Source organism: Nyctibius grandis, chromosome Z (genome assembly GCF_013368605.1).
Source record: "Nyctibius grandis isolate bNycGra1 chromosome Z, bNycGra1.pri, whole genome shotgun sequence".
Classification (NCBI taxonomy): Eukaryota; Metazoa; Chordata; class Aves; order Nyctibiiformes; family Nyctibiidae; genus Nyctibius; species Nyctibius grandis.
The window spans coordinates 39,121,928-39,143,231 of record NC_090695.1 but is presented as its reverse complement, the minus strand read 5'-3'; the positions used below and the strand labels follow the sequence as shown (position 1 = coordinate 39,143,231).

Below are 21,304 nucleotides of genomic sequence, written 5' to 3'. Positions count from 1 at the left end.
CTTACTTTAATCATGGCAATACCTAAGAAATTAATGTAAAAAAGTAGGAACCTATTGTGATAGATACTGTATAAAAATGAAATTAACAAAGTAAAAAGGCAATGTTTGCCACAAAAAAAAGGAAAATGTTAAAATGATGAAAACTGAACAAGGCTGGCACCAAAGCTTCATAGTACTTAAAACTGGCTGATTTTTGAAATAGATAGACTTGGGGAATTTACACAGGATACCAGAAAAAAGTTACAGAAAAAGAAAAGGAAAAATTACAAGGAACAGTTTGTCAGAGGAATAGAAAATAACATGACTAAGAAAGTGTTTCTATTGCCTCAAATTAAAACCTGACAATAGATTTCAGGTCAGCAGTATTTTAAAGAAGTATATAAGATTAATGGTAACACATCTCCAGATCCAAAGAGCATCCACCCAGTAGTTTCAAATCATGTACTCTCTGAAGAGCACAGGAATGCAAATCACACATGATCACATTTAGCCTGTTTTCATGAACAAGCTATTGTTTAAACCACCAGAAAATAGACAGAAAATTGTAACATTTTTTTAGAAAGGGCTTCATGAGTAATTCATGGAACTGCAGACCAATAATCTCCACCTCTGTTAAGGGGTCAGTAGATAGTCTGAAAATAAAGAACAGAACTCAAAGATAAGTCCCTGAGAAGGGTGATGCTTTCCATGTATTGTGGTTTGCTTTGCCAAAGATTCATGAGGGACACTGATAAAGGGAGCTTAGGTACCAGTTTTCTTCTAGGTCTCTCACTGAAGGTTGTACACAAAGTTCACATAAGTTAAGAAGATCCTCCCATGGACTGGTGACTGGGTAACAGAGAACAGTCATATAACCTATTCTTGCAATGGACTAAGGACCTGTGGAATCCCTCAGGGATGTGTGCTAGGGCATAAGCACTAGCCAGACCCCCAGATGAACAGGATAAAGGGTCAACCATGAGCAAACAAAATTTGCTAATGAAAAAAATTTTGAATGGTAGCTAAAAATGAAACTGTCTGTGAAAGCACTCGAAGCTTTGGCAGACTAATTTAAAGTTCAGTAAAAAAGAAATAATGCTTATTGGAGAAAAAGAATATATATACTAATTATATATGAAAATGTCTTCCACATTAGCTATCACTATTCAGAATGGTAGTAGGGTTGTCATAGGCATTCCTCTGAATATTTCAATCAGCTCAGTGTGCAGCAACAGTTAAGATCAACAGAATATTATGGTGAGGAAGGAAAAAGAAGAAAACATTACACAGCCAAGTAGAATACATTTGTGTCCTGATCATTATGTGTAGTTTGCTCTTTCTCAACATATATATTTATACATAATTAATCAATTTTTACTAGATAAATATTAAATAATTTTATTACATTTTATTAAACTACACATTTATTTATAGGAAATGGGTATTTCCAAAATGTACATTTATATATGTAAATACCAGTCACTAATTACATATTTATGCATATTATAAAAAATTATGAATATAACCACAGTGGAACTAGAAAAAGGACAGAGAAAGGAAACGAGGATAACCCTTGTATGGATTATCTTTGATAAAAGTAAAGATTAAATAGAGTAGGACAATAAGAAAGAGGCAAATGATGATGACAAAGGTCTCAAATATAGAAGTAACAAAGAAAGGGCGCCAACAGTAGTAATAATTGCCTGTTTCTCAGAGTGGGAAAACCAGAAGCAACCAATAAAAATACTGCACCAAGGGTTTAAAAATGAGATGTATTCCTTATTTAACACAGTGGAGTGTTAATGAGTTCATTGCGGAACTCATCCCATGAGATAAATGTTGTCAAAAGGGCAAATATTGCACAAGGGCCTATAGAAATTCCTGAAGACTGGCTCGTTTGAGTCATTAGACATAACAGTCCAAATGCAATGTTAGGGTCAAGAAGGAGAGTTACCTTAATCGTTTCTTGTACTCTTTCTTTCAGTATGTGAAGCCAGTTCCTCTCTGAATCAGAAACCTGAGTGAAGCAGACTTTTTGCTTGACCTAGTATGGCAGTTCCAACGTACTTATAGATGGAATATGTCGATTAGGAGAATGATCGTGTTCTAAGTATTATTAATTGAAATAATTTATATTGCACAGAAAAAAAAAGGTAGATATGAAATAGAATCTGTATGTTGTTTTCAAAACGGCTGCTACATGACATTCCATAAATTGTACCACATTTGCCAAAATAGGAGAAAAAGGGCAGAATTTTTCTAAACTTGTCACAAAACCTGGTCAAGATAAATAACGATTAGGTCTCTTTTCAGGCTGAGCATTACTTGTGAGCTTGACCTAGAAATTATTACAACAACTGTATATTTTTTAGAAATCAGGAAATCAGAATGGGTGATTTTTATGAGTATTGCTAAAAAAAAAGTATTGCATGCAAACATAGGTTGATAAGAGCCAGCGATACAGACCATGTTACAGAATTGCTTCCAGCTAAGTCCAATCTGCACTCTACAGAAGTGACCTCAGGAAGACATATATCTCAAGAGGTAGTATTGTTTTATGATGAAGGGACTATATTCCAATGATCTATTCTAGATTAAGTGCTTCAGTCATTTGACCTTAATAACGCAAAACTTGACTGAGTCATAACTAAACTTTAACTCTTACTATTTCTGTGTGCTCAGACTTAATTCTAGCTCTTCTACTCCCAGCAGCACCATCCTAACCCTGATCTACCAGTGCTTCCAAGACTAGATCCTTACCACTTCCTACCTGACTTGCAGCCTTCTCCCAAGTATGAGGCATAATCTCCTCTGGAAACCTTTGCCAGCATCAGAACTAAATTACACAGAAGACCCTTACTGTCATCACCCCAAATCCTCATAGGGTAATATCTCTAAAATCCACAAATAAGTCAGCCATAAACATTACGTCCTTCCTGCTAGAGCAGATTTGCATCTTTTGGCCTCTGCTCTAAAGAGAGTATTGAAGTAATTTCGTATTTCATTCCACAAGGTAAATCACTGTATGCTCCTGGTTCAAAAGTGGTTATTTAATCCGGTTCTGGTCCTAGCCTGACAAGGCACATCAACCACTCTGCCATCTGGCTGCCTGTACATGCATTATCTCCTGCATGCCCTTGCAAGTCCTTTGAAGTCTAGGCTAAACCTCAGCCTTCTTGTCTTTTGTTAACCTGGGCTCTAATCAAATGCATTTCTCTCACCAGCAGTTTCTGCCAGTGCCAGATTACAACTGAGGTACGAATTGTCCAGCTAGCTTTAGTGCTCTGTGTAACTCAGCATCCAGTTTTGAGCTCTATTTTATGACTTTTTGGACAATTGGTGCCCAAAATCCTAATCTCAGCAGTAACTCTGCTCAAGGGAACCCAGTCCGCACCATTTCTAAATAAGCCAGCAGTAACCCCACCCACAAACACAAAAAAATAGCCAGGCAGTCTCTTCTGGCAGCAGCCCTTAACCAAAGATTGTCAGCCTTAGCACTGCAAAAGACAACATCAATACAAATCCAATCCTAATCCAAATACCGCTGACAGCCTCCAGACAAACATTTATCTGATCCAACCCTATACATCCCTGATGCAAAGCTGTTGGTCCATGCAGGCCTTATGAACAAACCTTCATCTTGATACCAGGGATTGAAAACCAATATAAACCTAGTCTAGTCTAGATCTAGGCCAACAGTGGTTTCTCCTCCAAACCAGCCCCAAGCCTGGACAGCAGGCCTCACTAGACCTTGTTTTAAACCCACTGGTCTTTGCTGCCTCACACCTGAGCCACAGGGCTAGGGCCTTACCTATGCAAAAACCACAGCCTGTAAAACAAAGCCTAAGAGGCTGTGCTTTTCCAGCCCTGACCCTTCCCTGGCAATCCCTATTGGCTGTTTCAGTAAGCCTATAACTCAGGTGGTTCATATTTGCAGTGCCGATTGCTTTAAATAGTCAACCAGTGACAACATTATTAGCTGTAGACCCCATCTGACAGTATTGATTCATCCTGCTCAAAGGAGTGCAGATGTGTGACATGGAACGGTCACTCCAAGTTTCTCTATTTTGTGTCTTAAACGGACAATATTGACAGAGGAGATGGCTTAACACAAACAGGTGAATGACCTTGGCAACACAGCAGATCAGTGGCAGCTCTGCCAAAAAAGGACAAGTTCCCCTATGTGATATTACTGCTCTGTTCTGTAGATCATGGTGTCAGCCAGAAAGATTTCGCAGTGAAACTGACCTTAATTTCACCAGGATATTATCAAACACGACACTTCTCTTAGGAAAAAGGCATTTCTATTCACATGAATCAGAATTTTGTATTAAAAACATCAAAACAGGGAAATCCTCAGAATTTAGGAACAAAATTCAAGTGGAATTTAAGTTTGCTGGCATCTTTTCCAGACCTTCTGCCTTTCAAACATTAAAAGTTTATAATGGAGATTTATAATTCTCAAACTATGAATATAAAAACTAAGAACATGAAAAACTCCAGTTCTTCTCCCATTTTGTGATAACAACTTTATTTTTAAAAAAGACAGCTGTTTTACTGAATTATTTTTACCATTTACATATCTTGTGAAAAGATTGCCAAGAATTTATCACACAAGGAATGTACCACTGACTATTACAAAGTCAAGAAATCTAGCAATTATACAATTCAGCTCCTACAGGAACAGCAGGAGGTTTCTTCTTGCAATTTTGAAGCATTCTATGTCACCAATAAAGAAACTTAGTCAGCTCCCACATTGAATTTCTACTTCTGAATTATATCCAGGTGTCTAATTTGACCTCTCTGAATAAGAGCATTCACGGCCAATTGAAATGGATTGTAACAGTCATTCTGGAAACAATGATCCTAAAACTAGAGTTCTGCTACATCTACAACTTCATTTAGATCTGTTTCCATAAAAACTGCCTGGTCCCAGGAAAGTAAATCTTGACACCCAAAGAGATCCCACTTTGTAAGGAAAACTTGCTAATACCACAGAGAAGCCTTTCTCTGAGTTTTTAAAGAAAAGTTCCTTACCTTCACAAGCTGAAGACAAAATAGTCATGGCTATAGTACGCAGGGAAAGCAGCTGCCAAGTCTGACGTAAGTGAGAGGTATGCATGCATTTTGGTACTCCTATATTAGCCTTATTTGTATGTACACTCCTATATCCAGCAAAATCTAACAAATGAAATATCAAGAAGCTAAAAAATTTTGTTAGAAAAATAATTAAATAGCATAGAATAATATCCTTGTTGCATAAAGTAATATCTAAAGTATCTTCTATAGCTATTTATTAAAAAACTAACTGTGGTTCAAATGCAAGGAATTTTTAAGTGCCTGATCCAAGGAAAATCTAACGTTAACCTTAGAAAAGATCCTACAACTGTGAACAGGGGTTTAGTTTGTGCATTTTTCTGTATCCGTTTAAGACAATGGATATGTCAATAAATTAACACCTGCTGAGCCATGCTACTCTGACTTTCAAAAGCTGCAAACACAGAGCAGAACTGTTAAAATAGTTTAATCTCAACTCAGCAGTGTCTGTTCTGCCCATGCCTAGCCAGCTTGTACACTCATATTGGCCAGACAGTCATCACACAAGCAGGGTACTGCCTTTGATTTAACCAGTGCTTCTTACCTTGCTTTGATAGAGAAGGAAATGCAAGCACCAAGAGATAAAGGCATTTCCCCTGTCATACAAGGTAACAGTGGAAATACCAGGAACACAGTCCAACCCTCCTGTTACCATTTCAGGGCCATTGCTCTGCATGACCAGTTGTCCCCAACAGGTATGTTCTAACTAACCAGGCTGCCTTAAATCCATAGACAGCACAAATAAGGCAAGGGGAGCAATACCATTTATATCGCACTGATGTTCATCATCTGAATATCATCTGCAATACAGGTAAAAGTGTTTTAGACATTTTCAATTGACCAGCATCTATTTTATTAAGGCATTTTCATTCTGATGTTCAAAGAGGAAGGAATGCGTTCTTTGGGTCAGGCTTCTCCTTGTGAACCAGTCCTGACAATTTCAGCTTGCTTTTTGTGCTGCTAACATACCAAGATGGGTAGGGGACAGTCTACAGGGCTCTGCTACTTCCCAAGCTAACCCATTCAAGCCCAGCCCAGCTTAACCCAGCCCAATCACTTATCGCATTTTTCAGTTCACTGTTCAGATTTCTAGCTGCCATGAGCTCTAGGTTAAAGCAAATGTCGTCTACCTCCGGGGCCCATGGTGAAAAATTTATGTAATCCTGGACATGATACAGGTTTTACAGTTTTACAGCTGAAATTCTTCAAGTTCCTTGGACCTACTGGAGAAGGATTTATTTTATTGTAATTCCCAAATGTTCATTTTTATATGTGTGTTTTCCTACAGAATGTGTGCATTGCTTCCAGCAATGTGTTTTATATTACCTGGAAGAATAGAAATGCTCTAATGGGAGGAAACAATTTTATTCTTATTGCCAGTGCAACACAAAACAGAACTTCAAAATGACACCATGACTTCTCAAGCAAAGTCATCCCATTTATTTTGGAGCTTGGGGACCTCATTCTCCACTCCCTTACAGTCTTCTGTGCAATTACACTAGTATAAACCCCACAAATTATGGGCCAAAGATACAGACTTTCTTTCTTTTTGCTTGTCACAGACAAAGAAAGCTGCGTGTCCTTGATTTATTCTTACCTTAGCAGGACACACAGAAAGTAATCGGCCTTTTCTTGTAGTGAGTTCATCTTTTCTCTTTAGGACACACACTGGGTATGGTTTCCTCGGCATAAACTCAGCTTCTTTCCCAAGGAGTCTCAAATGAGGCTTTCATCAGATATTTAACTATAAAGAATTTCACATAGAATTCAAGAGCTAGACTAGAGTAGGCTTTGTGGTAAATGTCTACTGGAAAATTGAGATCTAGAAAAATCTCTATCATCTTTCTAATGCATGTAGTCTTACTTTATGTTGCTCAAAGAGGTCAATGACCAATGACCCTCACCTTGATCGTGAAATCTGCAGTGAGAGGCCCAGCTATTCTTAATATCTCCTTGTCAGGAAACTTTTGGAAGTCGATGCTAGAATTGTCCACGAGGAAGGAGCCTGTGGAGCTGAGGCTGTTTTCACTCTTCATACCTTGGAGAGTCTTAGTTTCCAAATCTGACAAATACAAACAAATTAATAGAAAACTTGAGCATTACAATTTTAACTAAGAGTAAGTGAGAGCAGAAAAAGGAAACCAATACAAAACAGTGGTGGTGCAGATTTGCTTCCTAAATTAGTGATAATACAACTTTTTTGTTCTTTTCCACAGTTTATTCATATTCCCATACCATCCTTTTCTTTTTTCTCCTCCATCTGCATTTTGGCTTTGTTCAACCCCTAGATTTCTAGCTCCACATTCACCTCCTCACCCGTAGGTCATGTTTTCACTCTCTTCCAGAGATATTAATTCATTCCTAGTTAGGCATATTTGCTGTTGTTTAACTGACTCTCAGTAAGTCATGCTCCTATGCAGAGCATGACTTAGACCTTCCCCCATGAGTGCTGGCTTTGTTAAGTCACTGTTCCCTCTTTGAGTTCATAGGTGGGTCACTAACCACATGTTGCTGTGGTAGATAATTAACTGAAAGCAAGACATCCAGGAAAGAAAGATCAGTGTGACAGCAATCCCGCCTCCTCTCCAGAAGTGCTCTGATCCATTCTAGGGGAGTAGTAAGGGAAGACGAGTGCTGAACCCTCCTGACCTCTCTCTCTGGCTCTCTCAGCATTCACAGCTCCCAAAAAGTGGGCATTAATTCAGATGCTGTTTGGTGGCAGTTACTTCTGATTGTTAAATCGTAACAAACATATTAAATCATTTATGAAATGGAAATCAACAGTCGGAAAGTAGATCTCTTCCATCACCTACCTAGCCTCTGCAGCAACTCCAGATTATGCTTTACAGCACATTCACAATAAACAGTTTCTTGTAGTTATTTCAAAGTGACAACACATTTCATCACGAAGGATTGCAAAGCTGTAATCCTTTCATGTGTATTTGTAAAATTATGCACCAATCTTCACCCACAGGGAGAGGCAGCTAAGGCAAAATCTTAATTAGATGGGGACATACTATTAAACTGTGATGGAATCATATTTTCAGAAGCAGTAAATGGGAGAAATGTTTTTATTAGCATGTATTAAGTTATTAATTAGGGGAACAAAGATAATTGCAGTAATTAGACTGCTTTTCAGGATGGGTCATGGGAATTAATTCATGAAGGAAGTTGCTGAGGCAGTACGCTAAGAATTTGCTCTGTATTAATGAATTCTTTGGTTTTCAGTGAGACTAGTCCCTTCCTTTGTGATGCACTAGGCCATATATTTATTTCTGGACAAGGCTGCATGCATCAGGGATAAAAATGGTTTTAAGACTTGTGTATATATAATCGGCCTCCTGTTGACTTCTCCCACAACTAAAGTTCACAGGGCAAAATACTCTCTCCTCCCCCCAACTCACTGTAGCTCATACATATATAAAATCCTTTGATGGGTGAACAGAAAGATTCATGGAAATGTCTGAAATAAGAAAGAGATGTATTTCGACTTATTCATGTTTACATGGAGCAGTTAATCTAAAACTCAACTAGTGACTCAGGCAGACCTCACTGATTCAAATCTTTTTGTCCTGAAATGTGATATAGCCCGAGTGAAGACAGCTTTAGATGAATCTCTCCTGCTAAAATCTCATTACTCTCTAAGCTGTCTTATAGCTCAATTGCACTGAAAAAATAATAAAAGTATGACATTTTTTTACCTTGGAAGAGAACATCTATACTGCAAAAGAAGAGACAAGAGAGAAAGGAAGAGTGCAAATCATTTACTGGGAAAGTAATAACAACCATACTGGAGCAGCTGAGGAATACCCAAAGAGCCACTTAAAGCTGAAGTACAGGCAGCATCTGAACTTTTAAGAAAAACATAATATATTTTTTCTTAGCTTATAACCTGTAATTTGCTGGACTTTGTTCACAGATATAAATCTAAAGAACCACTAAAAAGTTATGGCATACCCACTGCTTTCTCAACACAAGCATTAAGCTACAGAAAAGGACTGATAAACCACCCCTTATTTTGCCACTCAGTATAAGTTCTTTGGGCGAAAGAAATCTGGAGTGAGTGGGAATGATTTGGTGTTTCACCTCCTTGCTGACACTGATGTTTGTATTTACACTGACAAGCACAGAGGACTCTAACTGATCTGTGCTGCAGGCAAGTCCTGTTACCTTTTGGAAAAGGAGAAGGGGAGCCCTACTTATCTTACAACAATTTGCACTTCTGAGACGCGATGCAATAGACTCTGTGTTTTTTTCTGACAGTAAATTTACTAACATTCTAGTGTTCATTTACTGCTGACGAAAAAAGGAGCAGCTTGTGAGTAGCTATTGCATTGGAAGATAGAAAGAGGGATGCAAGGAGTTTCTAACAATGGAAGAATAGATTTGCCTCCAGCTTTCCCAGCGTATTCTCAAATCCTGACTCTTCTCCCAGAGAAGGATACACAGCTGCTAGGATACACAGCTCCCTGTCAGACGAAGGAGGGAAGTGTTATTGCCACCAAGTGATGGGCTAGCAGCACTCAGTGGGCTTAACTCCTTGGAGCAATATCACTACTAAAGAGCATGGTTTGACTTCTGCATGCTGTTTCTGATTTTTAGACTGTGATTTTGTGTGGTTGTGCATGCGAGCGTGTGTGTGCATCTACAGGACTGAGAGAGATTATCATAACAGAAACGTGTTAAAGTCATAAGCAGCTTGATGGCTAAGCTCAGCTGTAGGGAAGCTTATACTTTACTGTCCTCAATATTTCTTCACTCAGTGGGATATATTTTATTAATTTTAAACAAAAGCACTTGGCACCAAGTGAGCCAGCCAAAGGATAAGCAAACAGAAATGACTGAAAAATTATGGTGAGGCAAAGGATTCTGCGATATTGGCCAAGTTCTGCTCTGAAAAGAGCATGTATCACTGATGTAACTGAGTCTAAGAGAGCTTCTGAGGACAGGACTCATCCCTGTGTCGAAAGCAGTGATCTGAGAGAGGGAAACCAGACACCACAGTGTAAACAGAGCACTGTGGGTTCGCAAGGCTTTCTTAAACAAATGTACACTAACTTTTTCTACTTACATAAATGATGGGGTCCTTTCAGCACGAGGCGAACTTGCCTGCTTCCGTAAGGAATAGCAACCACCGTATCATCCACTGCGGGAAGGCAAAGATGCATGGAGTAAATAAGCAAAGAAATTCCCATCTGTTTTCAAATAAGCAGTGAAATAGGTGCTTACGAGGCCGTCAAAATAAAAGTTTTTGGACCAATTAAACAACCCTATGAATTATGAGAGAACACTAAAAATCTGAAAAAAGAATTTGTTAAATGTGGTAAGAACCTTCTACTTAAAAGAACCCAAACCTGTTGATTTTGTTTATTCTCAACCCGTTCACAACTATTTCTGGATTTCAAGAGTAACTGATATCTTTCTATTTCACCATGACTCCACTTAAACCTCTTCCAAGTCTTTTGGATTGGTGTTTGTGATGAAGTAGAGAAGCACAAGACTATACTAATGTTTAAACCAGAACAGCCCATTCCTTCACTTCACTCTCTCCCATTTGAACCCTACAGCTTCTCCATGACTATGCTCATGCTATGTAATGATCTCCCACTGCCCTCAGGCATGCCTTCCCTTTCACACCTTTTCTTTAAGTGACTAGAAGTGCTATAATTCTGCTTCCCTTTCCACATCAACAGAAAGTTGTGTTTTGTTTTGTTTTTTTTTTTAGTGTGTTTTTCCACACTAACAGAAAGCCCCGGAAAAACAGAAGCCCATTAGACTGTCATGTGAATAGGTCTTAGAGCAGGATCTTCCACTTATGAAGCCTTTGGGAGCTATGCCAACTGTATTTAAACTGAGGTATGAATTAGCATGTAGGTCACATGCTGCTGTGAAAGTTAGTTAGGTCAGCATTTCTAAAGAGGCAGCAACCTCAGTAATGTCCTGAACGAAGACAGGAAGAAAAGGTGCAGAAAGATGCTAGAAAATGCATCCAACTCTATGCCTGGGGAGTGGGTGCCCAGAGAATGCTGACGTGGACTAACCCACATGCCTAGGTTCTTCATTCACCTTTCTCTGTCCTTTCTGCCTCCTTCTCCTATAACTAGAAGTCAGGAAAGAAGAAGGATGTGTGCCTAACAGGATTTTTTTGGGGGGAGGTGGCAGACATGAGAAGAATGAAGCCCCTTTCACTATCTGTTGAATAGAACTGCTCACATCTGTGTCATGTCATGCCTGCTAGCAAGAACTATAGCTTTGCTCTGAAAGCAATGTGTTGCTTTGTCAGGTAAGGCTAACTCAGCCAATAAAAGCATATTATCTTTCATCCAAACATATGAGCTGGGGCCTTAAGTTTCTGACCGACCAAACTGGAAAAACTGTTCCAGCCTAGCTAAATCAGGATTCTCAGTTAGGAGCAAAATAGTTATTAATATTGTCATTTTATGTCAAAAAGTGAAGAGAGGCAACAGAAAGAGGGAATACCACAAGAAACAGGGACTTTAAACAACACATTCATTCATGCAAAACGATAATATCTCAAAAATGTGAACTAGAACCCTTTTAAATTTTAAATTCCGTCACATGACATAGGAATTCCTGACACTCTTATATTGGAGAGCTTTATGAGATGAAATATCCATACTTTTGTGGCCTCTTAATATCCCAGAAGTGAGGGGGCAAATGTAGGCAGTCTGATAAATGTGAGTGTCAGAGGAGTTGCGTGGAGGTAAAGCCTGTTCATGCGCCCAGGCTGTTCTGAACCTTGTCTCTGTTTTCAAAATCTGATTTGATATGTTTCCTCAACCTCAAACCTTTGAAGTTTCAAATCCAGAAACTTCGGTGTCTCCTAAGACTTCTGTAACACTGGGGTTAAACTCTATTCAACACACACTCTGCTCATACACATCTCTGATATCACATTAATTAGCAAAGATAGACATCTTTCATTTCTACATAGAATTCAAATTTTCTGTTTGAAAAGACAAATATTCAAGCCTCACAAGATTCATTAAATATTGATATTCTAATGCTGATTTTATTGGTACCATTCTGGCACTCATATTCAAGATACCCAGTAGGATAAATACATTTTATCCATTTTGGGGAAAAAAATCCATGAGTACAACATATTATTTTGCTGTATATATATTACATTTATTGGAGTGAGTCTGGGAAAACAATAACTTCCATTTTTCAGGACAGTATTAATGGTCTTTTTACAAGTCTTATTTAAAGACTGTCCATGTCATTATTATATTTGACTGTCTCTCAGTTACGAGCTTTGTGCTGGAGAGTTAACAACTCACTGATACATCACAGAAAACAGTTTGAAGATCGTGCAAGCTTATATATCATATATTTTTAACATGTCTCTTCTGCCCCAGAGTATTGCTAGGAGCATATTTCACCTGATCTTGTAATTTCTCTCCATTTGAAATCCTAGCACACTTTATCTGAAATGCAAAGCTCAGTGGGATTTATGCTTATCACAATGCTTCCTGCTTTCACAAAGCAGAAGCAGTAGGGACTGAAGGATAATTTCCTGAGGTTAACAGTGATAAGAAGGAGACATTTCCTGCAAAGGGACATGTGAAAGTAAGTATGGTAATATTTAGTCACAGCTCCCTCCAACAATAAGCAGAGAGGCAGATTGTAGAGCAGCCATGTGGAGCACTCTGAAGAAAAGCCGGTTGGTGGTTGGTTTCCTCCAGAGAAGATGTATAGGGAGGCAAGGGAGAGTTCAGATAACTGAGAGGACAGTGGCCCATGGCTGTGAAGAAAGTGCAAGGATTTAGGCAATGGTTTTATGTCAGGTACATACATAAGATTCCCGTGAGAGATCAGTTTCTTCTGGTTTTGGATTTTGAATTGGTATTTTGTTCAAATGGTCTAACTGCTCACTCTCATGATGAAAAATGGAGTTGTTTCTATTTCCCCATTACTACTGAAATTCAATGGAAAACTGGAACTGCATCTATTTTTGACTACCATGGCAAGAGTAATCAGATAAATATTCTGCCTCAGCATCACAATTTCTACAATTCTCTTTTAAAAGTAATCTACTTCACTGGTAGATGTCAATCCCTTTTTAGAGAAATACTACGCACAAGGTGATCAGCAGAACACACTCACCACTTATAGGATCAATTCTCTAGCTCCTTGGTGAATACAAAGAAGCCTGCTTAAATACAGCTCATCTCCATAAACATCCTCTTTCCAAAAGGAGATATTATAAAAGAAAGACAGATTAACTTTCTGTAGACTTAGAAACATTGAATTAACCAAGTTCAGGATTAAAAGAAAAGGATATTTCTGGAATGAACAAAGTATTTTGTAGGTTTGTTTGTTTGTTTGTTTGTTTTTTTAAAATACAAACAAAAGCATAGACACAGGTGCTTCCTTTTTCATAAAAATGTAGGAGATAGGTAATTCAACATCACATTGCCTCCTGCCCTGCTATGCTTCTGTTTCTGAGGCCACTGGGAGATGTATACTACCCCTGTAAATATTGAGAAAGCAGTTCCTGTAGCAAGTGTTAAGTGTTTAAAAGCTCTATGAATATTTTTCTAGTACTATTGTTGTCCTATGCCTTTGCATGATACAGCATGGAGTAGGGAACTGGATATGAGCAGCAAGAGAAAATTAATTCAGTATGATGAGCTCAAGACTGCGTCTGGGGTCGTTTTGAGACATAAACAACTTCAGAAAATATTGGGACAGTACTGAAATAAAGGTCACTGTCCAATTTCCCTAGCACAGTCCTCAAAATTGATTGTTGTGCTATGTTAGGGAAATAAAAATCCCAAATGAGTCCACAGAACACCTCTGCTGATATCTGGTCACTGCTGCACGTGTCTGTTCCGATTTTCTTACATCGCATAGCAGTCTGGTTCACATAGGCTTTTAATGCTTTGTTCATAACATGGCCAAAATAAACAAAATTCTTGAGAAACAAGGATTTTTTATGGAGATAACTTGGAATTAAGCTACTGACTAGCTAAACATAATCCAGTCATTCCAACAAATAAATCAGGCCCTGATCCAGATATGCTTATATAGATACGTTTACAGTGACAAATAAGCAAGATGCTGACAAAGTCAAAGTGACAAAGTGACAAGTATTTAAACAGTGCTGAGGAATAATAAAAGCAGAAAGCAAACACAGAGTGGATTTTTAAAAGCTTTTCAACATTTAAAATCTCAAATTTCCACAGCATGTACATAAACTGTTTGGAAGGAAACCTCAAAAAGAATGTATATTAATTCACACATGTGAAGGAGATCCATAAGCGTGCCTTTACAACAGTAAAAAGCCAATTTAAAGGAGCACTTACTTTTGATATATTTAAAATTCATACTGTATTGCATAACAATATGTATGTCTACACCAAGAGAGAGAAAAATGCCATGTGGTTTACACAGAGTGCATACAAAATCTGATTATCTACTTCAATTCTGTATTACAATTATTGGCATGAAAATATCTCTGAACAATCCATTCTATAACATTTTTTTCACATTTGTCTCACTCTGAGACTATGCTGTCTGCTATCTGCTCTTCTAGCTATACAGCATTCTTTATATTTAATAGCAAACCATTGGGAGTAGGGACTCTATTTTATTAACATTTTAGTACTGTGCATAATATATTAGTGCCTTTATCCTCAGTGGAAAAGAGCGGAGCATCTTTTTACCACAAAGCAACTGAAAAACAATGAATTATTCCTACAGGAAAAGACATTTGCCAAAAACGGTGACAAATACTATCATGTCTGAAGCAGCCTGGAGATTTCCGAATCTGTTCATGTGCACTGCAGAAACAGTAACAAGGAGGTGAAATTCCATTTCTAAATCTTTGTGAATTACTTCCTTTGCTCTCTAACGTGCAGTTCTGCCTCAGCAATAGAACTCTTATGAAGATTATTCCTTTCCTTCCTTCACACAAAATAGTTTTTCTTTCTTCCTTTCTTTTATTTCTTTCTTTTCTTTCTCTTTCCTTTTCTTTCTTTCTCCCTTTGCTCCTCAGTTTGTTCTTTCATTTGTTTCCTCCTTTCCTTCCTCCTTTCTTTATCTCCCTCTTTCATTCATTCTTTCTCTCTTTCTTTCTCCCTTTTCCCTTCCTTCCTTCCTTCCTTCCTTCCTTCCTTCCTTCCTTCCTTCCTTCCTTCCTTCCTTCCTTCCTTCCTTCCTTCCTTCCTTCTCTCTTTTTCTTTCTCCCACTCTCTCCCTCTCAGTTAGCCAACACAGACCCAGAGGGGCACTGTGCTAACAACTGCTCTGTGTGCTGTGCTCCATACCCAAGCAGTTATTCCCTGAGAGAGAGAAACTTTTGTAAAAGCACCCCTCACTGCTCCTCACAGAAACTGAATGTTATGTATATAGCAATCCACAAGTGTACACACACAGTCTTCAGCAGATACTACACTGCTATTTGAATCTTTTAGATCATGTGCTATTCAGAACTAGAAAAAAGTGCTCCAGAATCAGCTGGTCTGATTAAATTTTAATGCCACTGAGTAGGGCTGCAGGCAGGTTTGCAGGCTAGCACACATGATTCCTTAGGTGTCTTTATATAAGGATGACAGTACACCTTCTTATTTACCCTTCCTTCAAACTGACCAGACATGCCTCATCTCTCATCCCAAAACTTTTGTAGCTCCATCTATGGTGCTGTAACCAGGTTGAAAAGCCTGCCTGGGGTTGAGGATAAACTAACTCTATCACCAGGGCACACTGATGCTACTTTGCCACTCTGAGTTGAAGGTGACTCAGTGTGTGGGAAAGCACACGTCTGTCCATAACCATCCATGTAGGCACCTCCTGAGGACTTAGGTAACCTCACTCCACCCTAGGATTGAGACCCCATGCTCAGCATGCAGGCAGACATGCTGTGGGCGTAGGTCTGAGAGGGAGCACTGTGCCAGGTTGGTACTGTCATCCCCCCAGGGTTCCCCGTTGCTGTAGAGCAGCATAAATCACTCTGTTCAGAGCAGCGTGGACTGACTCCTATGCCTAGCCAGGTAATACAGCCAGGGAAGTGCGGGTAGAACCAGCTCTTCTCGTTCTCCCGCTCCTCCCAAGCAACTACTTAGCTGAGATGAGGAATATACTGGTGACATCTTTCCACAGTCCTCTGTCCACCCCCACAGCCAGAGCTGTAGCCTGAGCAAGTCTGATTTAAACCAAGAGCAAAGAAACTGTGGGGACAGCCAGACTATGATCACTCAACTTCCTAGGAAAGAGTAGGGTGAAATCTAGCTTGCAAGTAACGCATGTTTCACTAAGAGGGGAAGATGCCATTTTATCAGAAGGGACAGCTTACGTTTATTTGCTGAGTGCTGGGACTTATACTGGCCTCGAACAAGCCGGCAGGTGGACCCATCGCCATTGCAGACCCCACAGTTATCTTCCTTGACAGTGCTTCCCAGCTGGCGGTCACAGCCAATGATCTGGCAAGAAAGAAAGATGTGCAGTTCAACATGAGCACCTATTGCCTGCTCAATCCATCTCTGCAACTGATTACCACCAAATTTCTCTCTGAGCATCTCTAGAGGGCCATAAAGTACGTCAGCAATGAAAGAAGCTGAGCAAATCAGGCTGGGAGTTTGAACTGAATTCAAACGTGAGATAGTGAGCAGGTTAGTACTCAATGGCTTTTGCAGTCCAGAGAAAGAAAAGAGTATTGTTGGAGGTTGGTTTTTTAGGGCATTGTGAACATTTCTTGGTCAGAGTCCTATCATAAATTACACTTCTTAGAGTTTCACAAAGAAAAATGCCTGAAATCAATAAGAAGACAGACAGGAAGCAGACAGATAAAAAGAGCAGCACAGATAAATAGCAACATGGCTGAGATCTCAGTGAAATTTTACCTGCTACACAGTTGGGAAAACCATGTGGATTAATTATGTTTGATAATAATCCCATTCCACATTATCAATGCCTGTGTTCAGACATTATTAAAGAACTGATGAAGAAGGAGGGAATGGTTAAAACAAAAGAACTGAGAGTCAGAAATGCAATTACCTGCTCTGAAACTGGCTTTATGCTTATGTGCAAATTATTTGGTTTAAAATTTTAAAACTTCAATAGATAAACTAGGCTTCTCAGTTTGCAAAAAGCCTATCATTCCCAGGAGAATCAAATATAAATTTATAATTAAATACATTTAAAATTAAATAAATGGAATATAAATTTATTTAGCACAGTGCTAATGTAATCCTTTGTTTGAACTTTGAATTCTGCATCCAAGGTATGAATTTTTTCAATAATTGAAATCCAAGAAATTAAGCAAGTCCATATAATGTTATAATTATCTCTACACATACAAGAAAATGAAAGGCCTTCTAGCATTCTGGCGTGCAAAGTAAGCAATGAAAAAATGTTTGTGTATAAATTCTACTTCTAAGGAGTTTGTGCTAAGACTCATAGCCAAACAGAGAATATATATAAACACAGAGAATTTTAAATAAAGTGCTCATTTCAGCTTTAAATTTTCCTGCATCTGTGAGTTTCAGTTAAATCAGAGAGCTGCATCCCAGAAACTGGTAAGAGAAAATAAGGCAGTTATCATCCAGGCCCATAAAAGCTGCATGTGTAACTTGCCTACCTAAACATTCAGACTAATCCTGATTTGTGCAAGGCTGTGTGTGCAGAATTGCAGATCTCTGCTAGGGTGAGATGTACTTCTGGATTTGACACTTTCTCTTCACTTGCCTGTGAAAATGCAGGCTTTGATTAATATCCAGTATTTTCTTTTAGCAATTTAATTCCCATTTCTAACATCATTATTTTACTAGTGTCACACTAGCAATTTCCTTGGTCATCTGTAAAATTGATAGCATAATTAATTTAATTTAAATCATTATAGGTTTAGATTCAGGCTTGATGAAAGCTATCACCAAATTTCTTTGACTTTACCCACTTCTACTGCATCAGAGCTGGGTCAGTCTCCTATGATTCTGCATTATATTATGATGTCTCCAGGGGAATTAATGAGGGCTAATGAAGTAAGAGTCAAGCATAAATGATACATTTCCTTGAAAATCTAGTCATACCAAGACTGCAAGAGACATTTTATCACATTAGAAAAATCATGACAAATAATGGTTAGATAGCTGAAGCAAAGTTAAGATTATCTTGACTGTGACTACTCCATACAGAGCTTCCAAGTACAGATATATAAATTTTATCAGTGATACCATGTAAGATTTAGGTCTAATTTTTTCTGAATAAGAATATCCCTACAGGAGCTGAACCACCTTTGATATACACAGACTGGTTTGCTTTAATTTTCATGAATGTCTCTGTATAGACAAGATGTGAAAAAAGTCACTTGTATGATCTGAAAACTGTATGACATAATGCCTACAAAGCAGATTAATTTCCTTCAGGTCCATTATAGCTCACTAGCACCCATGGTGAGAAGGGTTCTGCTGAAGAACCCAGATATCAGAGGAAAGGCCAGAATTCCCTTTCATATCTGCTCATAACGTATTTTATATTCTCTCAATGGTTTGGTCTAGAGTGGTATCAAAATCTGCACGCCTTCACCTATTTTGAAAAGAACATCTGAACTGCCTGGATGTGAAAAGGGCTGGATCTTATATCCAGGTAGGAGGCAACCAATTTCAAAACCAGCCTTTACTACTTTAAAGCCTTTTTAACTTTATGAATCATCAGCTCACACATTGCCATGGGCTATATTCTGATTAAAGTTAATTTATAAATTGAGCAATTTGAAGCTAGGTCACAACTTGTAGAGGAAAACACCAGGAAAATTTCAGGTGTGAAGGGAAGTTATATTGAGATTCGTTGCTCTTTTTGAGATGGACAGCTATTGCCAATGTATAGCATAAAGATAATTCTTTTGCTGAAATGCTGTATTGCAAATGGAAGTATGAGCAAAATGGAAACTTATTGTGAACACCAAAACTTATGTGGTATGTACGAAATGTGTTTCAATCTTCCCATACTTGGTAGAAAATTTTATGCTATTAGAAATTTTGATGAAATGAAATGAATTTCCTATTTCTCCCCAAGAGTTATGCAGAGCTTTTTTCTTTACTCTGTTAGATTATCTGTCTTAACAGATATTCAGAGCTCTGGGAATATGTATGAAATTTTTGTTAAAAACCCTTATGAGTGATTAACTAATGCCTGAAATAAAAAATATTCCCAAGTTCACTGCTTTTTTCTTTTTTTTTTCCCCTTCACTACCTAGGGAAATCCTTCTTCGACCTTTTGGAGGTAATTACACTCAGTAAGGTTGGTATTGTTCACAATAAAGTCACCGATGTTTTAAAGTGAAAAACACTGCTCCAGAACTTTTATATTACTTTTTAGTATCTCTAACGTGAAAATGTTATATAGGTTAGACTCTTATGAAAGTAAAACATCAGACAAGGAAATATTAAAGTGCTGCTGAAAAAGTACACAGTTCATGAGAATAATAACTTTTGTCTCTGTGAGCAGAAGATACATAGGTTTGGCTGAGTTGAGATCAGAATGTCATTTCCGTAACATAATTTTCACTCTCTGTCAAGGCTGCAGAGAACTCACTGCAAAAGATGAAGGTATGGGTGAAAATATGTCACCATCCCCCAGAAATATGCAGAGAGTTAGTAAGGCAGAATTGTTTCTTTCAGCATCCACCCATAACAGGAACAAAACACAGAGCAGAGGTTTTGGAATGATTGCTATCAGGGATGCCAAAGATGCAACACACTAGGAGAGACTCAGGAAAAGCAGTTTCACTTAGGCTGTGGAGCTAGAAAAGCCTGCCGAGACACTGACCTATGGGCATACTCATCTAACTAGGGGTGGTTAAGGACTCGTCATGAAAATGAGCACCATGGAAGATACTACTTGATCAGCTTGGTAGGCAAAGGATCTAACAGGGATATTGTACCTCTAATCTACACCTCAGAGTAATGGTTTGGTGGACACAGTTTGAAACAAAATACTGATATTTTTGAATCAGAATATTTCTGGGAAATATTTCTGGGGAATATTTCACACTCTGAAAAGCTTTGAAATGTCAACTCTTCATCTTCGTTTGAAACTAGAACCAATGTTGAAATACTGACATTTCTGTGGGATGGAAACTTCCTTTTCCAATGCATTCTAGTCCTGATCTTAATATATCCTGGGGGGTTTAGGGAGATGAAGTCTTTTTCAATCCATAAAGGGCTGTGAAGGAAGACCCCACTAGGAACAAAAATGGATTACTGCAACAAGTTGTGCCTGGAAATGTTCTGAAGTAAGCAGTTTTCATACTCATTTCTATTACATGTTAAGCTTCCTCTCCTTAAAGCAGGGTAATGAAGCACAGACTTCCCGCACTGAAATCTTTTGAGGTTCAAATTGCTGAAGTGCGGTCAGAGGCTTGAACTGCAGATTGTTACTGCACAAAATGTCAGAAGCAGCTCCATTCAGTTCTCTGACAATCTAATCCAAACCCCATTAAAATCAAGAAAATGCACTTATAAGTTCAATAGACTTTGGGTGAAGCCTTTCAATGTTTCTAAGGGTGTTCCTATGAAGCTCATTGCTATTGTGCTTAAATGCCCTTATAGGAGTAAAGGCAGATCATTCAGAGCTCTGGAGGTCTCTCAGTATATGGAAGATGTCAGCCGTGCAGTACCAGAGTGAGGAAATCACCGATGAGTACCAACTCCCTGCCCAGTTCTTTACCACCTCTAAAGTGGGATGATTTTTTATTTCCTTATGGGTTTAGCATAAAAAAATTAGCAACAAAAAGCCAGAATAATAACAGCTAATCCCTAGTTGGCTGAGTCTGTATTGTTTTCTGGTCTAAGATACCACAGTTCTGCTCAGAGGTAAAGATTCCATATTACATTTTAGGCTGAAGTCCCATACTTCATGCTGAGTTTGATTCTCCCCCTCACTCCAACTTTTACTCCACTGACAGCCAGTGAGTTGGCAAAACAGAAAAATAGGGATATTCCTGACTCTGAGATACATACACAAAATAATTTTTACAGGACACTGCAAGAAAAAAGATGGTCATCAAGTTAGCAGAGCAACTGCTCATGTATAGTTTAAAGGCATCAGGCTGAAAGTCCCACAACAGGAGTTGGAACTAACTCACTCAGTGCGTGCACGAATGTTATGTGTGTTAGTGTTCCCCTTGTGGACTTGAACTCTGGCTCAGTTTAGCAGATTTTTCCAGAAATAAAACTGGACCAGCAATGACAGGTTCTGCTTCAGC

At 38.5% G+C, this 21,304-nt stretch overlaps 1 protein-coding gene across 1 annotated transcript in view; it reads right to left on the bottom strand.

Annotated features, from left to right (window-relative positions):
* Positions 1-21,304, bottom strand: part of ADAMTSL1 (ADAMTS like 1) — a 518,348-nt gene that overhangs the window by 126,221 nt on the left and 370,823 nt on the right. Inside the window, 3 exon segments of the mRNA XM_068422922.1 lie at positions 6,981-7,138; positions 10,148-10,222; positions 16,397-16,523. Coding sequence (XP_068279023.1) covers positions 6,981-7,138; positions 10,148-10,222; positions 16,397-16,523 — 360 coding nt within the window.